General features: G+C 32.9%; 1 protein-coding gene across 1 annotated transcript in view; it reads left to right on the top strand.

The window, feature by feature from the left end:
* The first annotated feature begins 251 nt into the window (after positions 1 to 251).
* Positions 252 to 9,754, top strand: part of Uck (Uridine-cytidine kinase) — a 29,277-nt gene continuing 19,774 nt past the window's right edge. Inside the window, exons 1-2 of the mRNA XM_090171277.1 lie at positions 252 to 523; positions 2,237 to 2,396. Of these exons, the coding sequence (XP_090027403.1) occupies positions 413 to 523; positions 2,237 to 2,396 (271 nt within the window). The 5' untranslated portion in view covers positions 252 to 412. The remainder of the gene's footprint in view (positions 524 to 2,236; positions 2,397 to 9,754) is intronic.

The following is a 9,754-nucleotide window of genomic DNA, read 5'->3' as shown; positions in this document are numbered from 1 at the left end:
CAAGTAGCAGCTGAAAGTTAATTCGAAAAATTCAACGTAACAACAGATCTTGAGCGGGGTTTAACGTAGCTCCAATGCAATCTCCTTCTTTAGATGATAAAATATCACTGTTTAAAATCAACTTAAAATATTTTGCACTTTAGTTGCGTCCATAGAGTAATTTCATTCCGTAGTGTACCCAACTGCATTTAAAAATCTAGTTTTACAATATTTTGGGAATTCTGGCATATTATTTTGACGCGCTGGTAACGTATTCCTTAGTTGTTGAGTAACGCATGGCCTCAATCAACGTGGTTTCATATTCGAATAGCCTTTCCGTTACTTATTTGTTCCATTTGTTTAATTAATATAAATTTTATATTAGTTTTCATTCTCCTATTTTATTCAGAAGTCTTGAAATAACTGAGCATAAATGCCTAATTTCAAAGGAAATGGGACAAATTACAGTCGGGCTTCTGTTAAGGGTTTTGAAAGTAAAACACCTTTTCTTATAGGAGTAGCCGGTGGAACTGCATCTGGAAAAGTAAAATTTATTATTCGAATTAGTTTTTATGCATGAATGTATATTTACGACTAAACGTAATGATTTTCGCTTCCAAGTAGCTTACTAAAAGCTTCAAGAAGTATGATAGAATAAAAATATTTCCACAGTTGTATCCTTAAACACATTTTATTTTCGTATTTCCACTGCAATGCCTTTAATTGATCCCCAGACAAATTTCTTGTGTGTTAAAAGGTGACCCCATATTTAGGTTAAAGTCAAAAGTCACAACCAAGTCCAGTGGAAAGCATTCGTTTTTCTATTTCATTTTTTTTTAAATCTGTACCCGCTGCTATCAGAGACAAACGTTTTATTTGCTATTAGTAATTTGGTTGGTGTCTTCTGCGTTGGCCATTTAGAATTTCCACGTGGAAGAAATTAAATGATAATAATATTTTGCGGAGACCTTCCAGCTTCTGAAGGCCTTTATCAGTATTGTGTAGAATTACAATAATAATTTATAGGGTGTTAGACCATATTAAAAATAGCAATTTACAATTAATACAAATGTGTTTTTATATTCGACGCAAGCCCACAGTTTACTTAATCAGAAGCTATGATGTTTCTCATAAATGTTTGTTCAATATCTTCCAAATGTACAATTTTTACTGAAATCTCATTGTCATAGTGAGTGTGTTCAGGAATCTGATCATCTGCTTTTAAGTTGTCTATTTTTCTCCCTGGAGGCACATAATTTTTTGGTAACTCAACACATAGATATCAGTAATTATTGCTTCATATATCCACAACTACAACCCCTATTTTAATCTTTATAGGACTAGTAACGTTGAAAAACAGCACTATGGTTCTTATGTTTTTATGGAAACATCTATTTAAAAAACATCAATGACATTTTTTTGTACAAATGATGAAACCGTTCATTTCAATAACTCCGCTTCTAAGCAGCCTTGATCTAAATTCTTATTATCATTCTGTTTAAAAAAATAGTAACTTAACTATGCCTTGGGTATTAGCCTAGCTTATTATTATTATTATTATTAATTTCTTCTCAACTGATTTTTTTCTGAATAAAATTTTTAACTTTTTCTACCCATAGCAATCATTATCATTTCCCCGTTAACCCACAATTTGCTATATATGATGAGCTATTAAATTATCCATGACTGTGATATTAATTGAAGCTTTATTTTACTCGTTTGGTTTCATCTAAATATTTTTTTAACTATATTTAATCTCAAATCTAGAAAAATGTTGATATATTTTTATACATTTTTCAATCTTAATTAATTTGCTTTTCGTGGTATTTGCCTTATTACTGACAAAATTAGGATTTGAGGTCTTTTTTTTTAAATATGGTAATTTAAAATACTTAACATTTTCCTGATTACTGTGATTAACTAATTGTATGAACAGGATTTATCTTTAAATTATTATCTATCCAATACGGTATTGCCAGTATTTAAGAGTCTTAATGGGTTTAAGAAATAAAAATTTACATTTTCCTAATAATTAAAATTCCTGGTAAAACAAATAGAAATTTGAAAAATTAATTTCTTTAAATTTAATTAACTGTTTTACTCTGAGCTTGGCTCATTGGCCCTTATATTTTATGTTATGATGTTATCTCTTGTTGATCAAAAGTGCTGCTGAGCTCCCTGTAGATGGTTTAAATATTTAACCAAGAAGCTGTACTTTTTTATAATTTTATTAATTAACAATTCACTTTTCATTTAGTCAACTGTTTGCCAAAAAATAATGGAAAAACTTGGTCAAGATTCTGTCGATCGTAAACAGAGGCAAGTTGTCTGTATTAGTCAAGACAGTTTCTATAAGGAACTAACAGATGAGGAAAAAGCCCTAGCATTTAAAGGAAAATACAACTTTGACCATCCAGGTAAAATGCTATATCTTTTCTTGTAATTTTATATAGTGAGTAGCATACCATTTCTGATTTTAATAAAATTCAAACACACTTAATTGAAGATTAGTTAATCTTTTTTTCTTGATAATTTTTTTTATTACAATCTAATTAAAACCATTAATACGAAGTAGAGATTTAAAACCTTAAATAATATAAACTAGCAGATTGGGAAGGTGATGAGAATTTTCTTTTGTGGATTTCTACTGAATTATGGTTTGTATTGTAAAACTTTAATTGGTATAAACAAAACAGAACTTATCTTACTTTTATGTGGCCTACTTTTCTTAAAATCTGTATATGTGTCCTACTTGTTAAGAACCAAAAACGAATTAGGCTCTGAATTTTTTTGTAAGTTCATGATGTAAGAGGTTTTGCGAGTCATTTCCTGAAAACTGGATTTATTTCATTTGACAATTTTCTCTCAACCCAGACTTAGCGGTAGAACAGCATTTCCCAGTTATGACTTTAGTCACAGAAACCTTTAATAATTTTTACAACATTATGAAACCCTACCCTAATAATAAATGAATAGTGCAGGTACTGTTAATTAAATAATATAATATTCAAATAGTAGGCCTCTAAAATTTTATGTTAAATTTTCTTTAATTCTTTTTTATTAAAGAAAATGTTCAAGCTCATGCCTCAAAAAACCCATTTACTTAACATTTTAATAAAAATGGCAGATTTACTGCTCTTTCGTGGATGCCATTAAAGTGCCTATGACTATCTGGATTTAGTCTTATTATATAAACTTCTGTGCGACCCTGAACAAAACTATTTTTCAACAGTCTCATACTTCATCTTCCTCACTCCAAACGGGATTCTACTAAATTCTCACTCTTTCGTAGTACAATTTTACCATGGAACAACCTACCTGAAGAAATTTTTGTCCGTGGCCACGGTTCCCCTGGTTTAAATGACTAGTCATGACTGTACTGAATAGTGATATTATTTTGGGCTGAATAGCCCTAGCGCCTAGAGATAAGCGACGCCGCCTCTAACCATAACCTTTAAAACTTATCAGTATTTATTGTTTTTTATGCTATGTGTATATATATATATATACGAATATCTAATTTAATTTGTCATTCCTCGCCTAATCGTTAATGTTTCGTTAGACTATTGCCTCGTTCCCCGCTCTGCTGTAACTTAGTGGTGGTTTTCTAACAGGTTATGGATCCAGTATCAGTTATCTCTTTAGTCGTTTAACGTCAATCGCGTCTTCTGTATCAATTTGTTCCTGATCCGCCTCAGGCAGCCATCTGCAAAGACATTAAGGCTACGTATTCAGATTCCAAGTTGTCCATAACAAAGTTGAACGACTTGAATTACCAGATGTGGAAAATCAAGTTGAAAATGTTGCTGATCAGAGATAATCTATGGGAGGTCGTCGATCAAGCTAGGTCGACACAGGATGTACCTATCGACTGGGACAAGCGAGATCGCCAGGCACAAGCCACTATTGCCTTATCAGTCGAAGATGACCAACTGATTCATTTAGTCAAACACTTCTGTCTGCCCTAACAATGTGGCTTACGCTCCAGAAACTGCACGAACAGTCTACCATCACAAGCAAGCTATTTTTTCTCAGAAGGATACACAAGATGCGGCTCAGGGAAGGTCAAACTATGCAGCAGCATATCACCGCTATGATGGAAATCATGGAACGGCTGAGAGGAATGGAAGAAGTCGTTGACAGACCGTTTAAATGCTCACTTTGAATTTGTTGGCTTATTAATTGAAGTCAGCAATAAAACGCAAAGGCATTAATAAAACTATAAACTATTTATTATGATTAATTAAAAGATCAAGAAAAAGTTAAACACCTTATTAACATCATGGCTATTAGCGGAGTGAGTGTTGGAGAGAGAGTAAAAAAAAACAGGGCAGTGTTGCCTAGCGGTTTAGTTCAAAACAATTCAGTTCAGTTCAGTTAATATCAAAAGGAACTAGTTAATTTATGATAAAGCAAACATTAACTACTAACACTCCCCCTCTTTATCATAATATATTAATGGGCAATCAAATACACACGAAAAAAACTAATTATCAATATTTAGCTTTTGGCAACAATTATCAAACAGTGTTTTACTCAAAAATTTTGTGAAGATAAGATATCTGCTACATTAGTTTTAGAAGGAGTGAATTATTAGTTTAAACCGATCATTGTTCAACTCATCGCATACAAAATGATACCTAATGTCAATATGCTTTGATCTCTGGTTTTCAATTGTATCATTCGCAAAGGATATAGCAGATTGATTATCACAATAAATAAAAGGGGTCGGTAAGTTAATGTCAAAGTTTTTAAATTCGTCAATATTGTGCTTGCGTTAACTGGTAACTTAATTGATTCTTCGCAATATAAACCATACTTCTTCCCTAGCTGGGTAATATAAGATCTCTGATGTAATTTAATGGATCCATCTGGTTTGTCTTCAAATTCTACTCCTTAAAGGTTTCGCACTTTTCCCAGGTTCTTTAACTCAGACTCCTGACAAGCGTTCATATATGTCTTGTACAACTGCTTCATCTTTACCAAATACTACTAAATCATCTACGTAGACCAAGATAACTGCTTTATATGGAATGTAATAAACACAGTTTGTGCTTGATAACTTAAGAGACCAAGGTTGTGAAAGGTCTTATCGAGCTCTTGAAACCAAAGGCGGCCACTTTGCTGTAGGCCATATAATGCTTTGTATAACTTTAAACAATGGGTATTGGGATTTCCACGTTCATATCCCGGGATCTGCTTCATATAAATATCCCTATCAAGTTTGCCATACAGATAAGCGTTCCGCACATCAAAGTGATTGTGTGCCCATCCGAAAATTATAACAAAAATAGCAAAGAAAAGGCGCACTAACGCAAAATTTACTACTGGTGAGAATGTTTCATTATAATCAATTCCTTCTGTCTGTGTATACCCCTGTGCGACTATTCTTGCCTTATAACGAAGTATCTTGCCACTAGTGTCTCTCTTGATTGTATGCACCCATCGACAGCCAATGACATTCTTCTCATTCAGTTTTTATACCAGTTCCGCGACTTCCCTTTCATTTATGATACCCATTTCTTCATCCATGGCATCTTGCCATTTCTTTGATTGTGGCGATCTCATGGCGTCTTTATACGACTTAGGAACTTCTACCTCTGTACAGTTAGCTTCGAAGGTTTCTGAAATATCCGCTGAGACCAATAATTGCATCATTGCCTGCTTCCTGCTAAAGTTGAAAATATCAATATCATATGGTAGATTGTTTCTTGTGAGATGCTCTTGTACTTCTCTTGTTGAACGGAATTTATTCCCTTGTCATAATAATATATATCTGGTAGTCCTTTTGTTTTTCCTGACTGTCGAATAATGATATCTTTTCTCCAACCAGATGGTAATTCCTTCTCGGTAATGTCCGGATTAGCTTCAGCATTCACTTTTGGTACTTCTTCAGAATTATCGCTTGACTCGTCTTCGGACAATCTGGCTGCTTCAGTGTTTTCAACTTTATCTTCAATTGTTGGTACTGAGTTCTCACCGGCATTGTCTTCAAAATGCCAGTTTAATATGTCCTTATCCCCTCTATGTTCTGTGCCTTTAAAGCAATCAATTCGAAAATTTATCTTCATCGAAGGTTACATGTTTTGTCTACACCACTGTATTTTCATCTGGGTACAGTATACGATAACCTCTTGTTCTATGTGCATAGCCTATAAATATGCCAAGCTTAGCTCTGAAGCTTAACTTTCCTTTTTGCCGTTGTTTTGGGATGTTAACAAAGGGCAAACACCCAAATCTCTTTAAGTGACCAGCACTGGGTTTACTGCCGATTAGGTACTCGCATGGAACCGCATCTTCCAATAATGAATGTCGCAAGCGATTCTTCAGGTAGACTGCTGTATGAATAGTCTCCGCCCAGTACTTAGCAGCATGTAAATTAGCACCAGTTAACAATGATCGTACCATGTCCAATAGGGTGCGGTTGACCCGTTCAGCAACACCATTCATCTCTGGTGAATAAACGTTTGTTCTTTGGTGTCTTATCCCAGCTTCTTCGCAAAATTGCGTGAAATACCCAGCACAATATTCTAAACCATTGTCGGTTCTTAGTATCTTAATTTTTCTCTCATATTGGTTTTCTACATAATTTTTAAATTTCTGGAAACAAGAAAATGCTTGATCCTTACTTGTGATGATATAGACCCCGGTATATCGACTGTAATCATCCACAGAACTGATATAATAACGGGCTCCGCCTGCAGATGATGTTCATTCAGGTCCCCAGACGTCTCTAAACACCAATTCAAAAACCCTCTTGCTTCGCCTCTGGCCAATGCTTTTGTGGCTCTGCTTAGTGCTTTTTGTAAGGCTTTTGCTGTACTTTGCATAGGATATTGTAAATGTCGTCTGCAAAGTCAATGCAGACACTTTAGCAGACTAATGTTGTCTGCTAAACATAACAGACAATATAGCAGACGAATTTCGTCTGCAAACCAAAACTAAAACTTTACTTGTTGTGTCATGTTCTTTTGAGAGAGATGTATATTTTGACATTCTAACTTTTGGTCTTCATTAAACTTAATTATATTTCATTTAAAGATGTCTAGATTATTTACTAATTGCCATTAATCCCCCACACTTTTGTTTAATCTACAAGAGACGCAGGTATTGAATTCTACTTCTAAATTTTCCAACCCTCTGAGCATTTCTTTCTTTGACATATGCTGCAAATCAAGCTCATTCACATGCCCGAGGCGTTCATGCCATCTGTTAATATTCGACTTGGATAACTTGGACATGGTATTGCTTTCACAACGACCCTCTACTTGACTTCCTGTTACAACTCTCGCATCATTTAAAGCATAAAGATTATCCTTGGATAATGGTTAATATCAAAAGGAACTAGTTAATTTATGATAAAGCAAACATGAACTACTAACAGAATTGAAAGATCTCGGTGAGGTCTCCTACTACCTCGGTATTCAAGTTCTAAAGACAGACAATGGCAGTTATCCACTCCACCAGTCTACGAAGATCAAGCATATGCTAGAAGACTTAAAGTTGCAGGACCCAAAGTCTTTGAAGACACCTATGGATCTTGCCTATCAAAAACTATATGGAAAAGACGACGCTATGCCTAATAATACTCTTTATCGTCAAGCCATTGGAGTATTACTATATATCGCCACTGTATCGAGACCTGATATCGCCACAAATTATTAACAAAAAATGTCTTATCTGCAACCAAAATTTTTAATATCCTATATCCCTTACCAAAAAATAAGTGGTCTAAGAACTATTTAAGTTGGTTTTAAGTTTGTATTTTAATATTACTTTTCCTTGGAAGGGTATTTATTGAAGATCTAGTCTAAAGGGTTTAGGTATGCGTAAGACAAATTGTATATTGTTTATCAATATCATCATTAATACTTGTAATTACCATCATATTTTATAATAACATTCAACATTTATTATTGTAAAATCTTCATTCTAAATAAATTATTAACTCTTGAAATCATTAACCATGTTTTTCAATTAAATCGGATTTCGGTGGGTGAACGGTGATGGAACTAACATTGGTTCTATTTCTTATAATCGTTCAACTTCTTCATATGTGAGTGCCAACTTTCTTCTCTCAAAAACAATGTCAATTAATTCCTGAACATTTTATATCTATAAATTATGTCAAAATAATATAAGTAAAATAAATAAATAAGAACAGGCTTTATTTGGAACATCCTTTAAGCGCTTATTTACAAACGAGTCCAACTTAAATAAGTTCAGTGTTTCGCATGATTTTAAGCAATTCGGTAACTTATTCCAAGCAGCAATTCCATTATATTTCACACTTTTAATCCATTTGGTTTATAAATACTACCCACATTAAAGTTTATTTGTGATACCCTTGTATTCACTGAAAAGTTCTGTTCATCGAACCAACTTAAAATATATTTAGGTAATCGATTATTTTTAATTTTAAACATGAATACTAATAGATCAAGCAAGTATAAATTTTAAAGTTCTGTATGGTAGCTATATTTCTAACTTTAGTAAGTGAAGATCTCTTTGATTTTTTAGCTGTAATTTTTACAGCACGATTGATAACTGCTTCAATTCTACCTTTGTCATTCTTTTTTGCATTGCGTAAGAAGATTATGGTATATTCAACTATAGGTTTTATTAAAGAGTTAAGATTCTTAAGGTTTCAGTGTTAAGATGATACTGGATTGGTCTTATAAGCCAGAGTCTAGTTTTAATTTTATTAATAGTGTATTGAACATGTTTATTTCTTGTGAAATCCTCATCTAGCCAGAGACTAAGATATTTTATATAATTAGCCATCTCAATTGTTCCAGCACACATTTTATGTACATGCATTGCTTCCTTTTTTATCTATATTCATACTGACCACTCTTTCGCATGTTAAATAGATAAATTTGCCAGTGCTGTGAGTGGTCTATAACTATCTGGATTATCTTCATAATTTTTTTGTATGCTGGTATTATTTTCACAATTTTCCATTTGTCAGGAAAAATTCCTAGTCGGAAGGACTAATTTATAATTTTGGATACGTAAGCTGATATGACTGCATGCAGCAAGATTCTTTATTATTATAGCCTGTATTTCACCATAGCCTTGATATTTATTAGTTTTAATTCTTTTCAGAATATTGAAGATTTGTTCTTCCGTAACTTGATGGAATTCAGTTAATTTTTTAGTAGTAACATCTTGTGGTTTATCACATACTGTAGTTACTTCATTTGGAATGATTGTTAATTTAGAGAGGATTCTTTCTACTGTACCTTGGAAGTGTTCATTTAAAGAATTAACTATATGTCCTATAGGTTCCCATAAATTTTACCACCATAATTAATTTTATTTATATCTTCCCTCTTTTTTAGGTTTAAATAAGGTTTTAGGGTCTTCCACATTTGAGTCGTACTTTTATCTTTAGTTAATTTATTTTAAAAGAATTTATTTTTTGCGTTTTTAATCAGTTTATTTACTTCATTTCCCTGTTTTTTAAATCTCTCTTCAAACTCTGCTCTACAATGGACAATGTTTCACATTTATTAATTTAGTTTTAAATTTATCTCGCAGATGGGTCTGAGGTCTTATTTGAGATGTCATCCACAGTGCATTATTAATTACTATGTATTTCCTCCAGTTTGAGGCATGTATGAGTAGTTGGTTAGTAATTAGTTCTCGTAAATTATCCAGTCCAAGATTAGGGTTAGTAAATAATTTTGTTGGTTTCCCTAAATCTATCTGAATATTTCTTACCAAAGTATTCACATCCATTTTTTCTATAATTTCTAACTAAATTTATATT

This window comes from Leiobunum rupestre, chromosome 4, assembly GCF_980474605.1.
Source record: "Leiobunum rupestre chromosome 4, qqLeiRupe1.1.hap1, whole genome shotgun sequence".
NCBI lineage: Eukaryota > Metazoa > Arthropoda > Arachnida > Opiliones > Sclerosomatidae > Leiobunum > Leiobunum rupestre.
The sequence above is the reverse complement of the archived record's forward strand: the minus strand, read 5'-3'. Positions and strand labels throughout refer to the sequence as shown.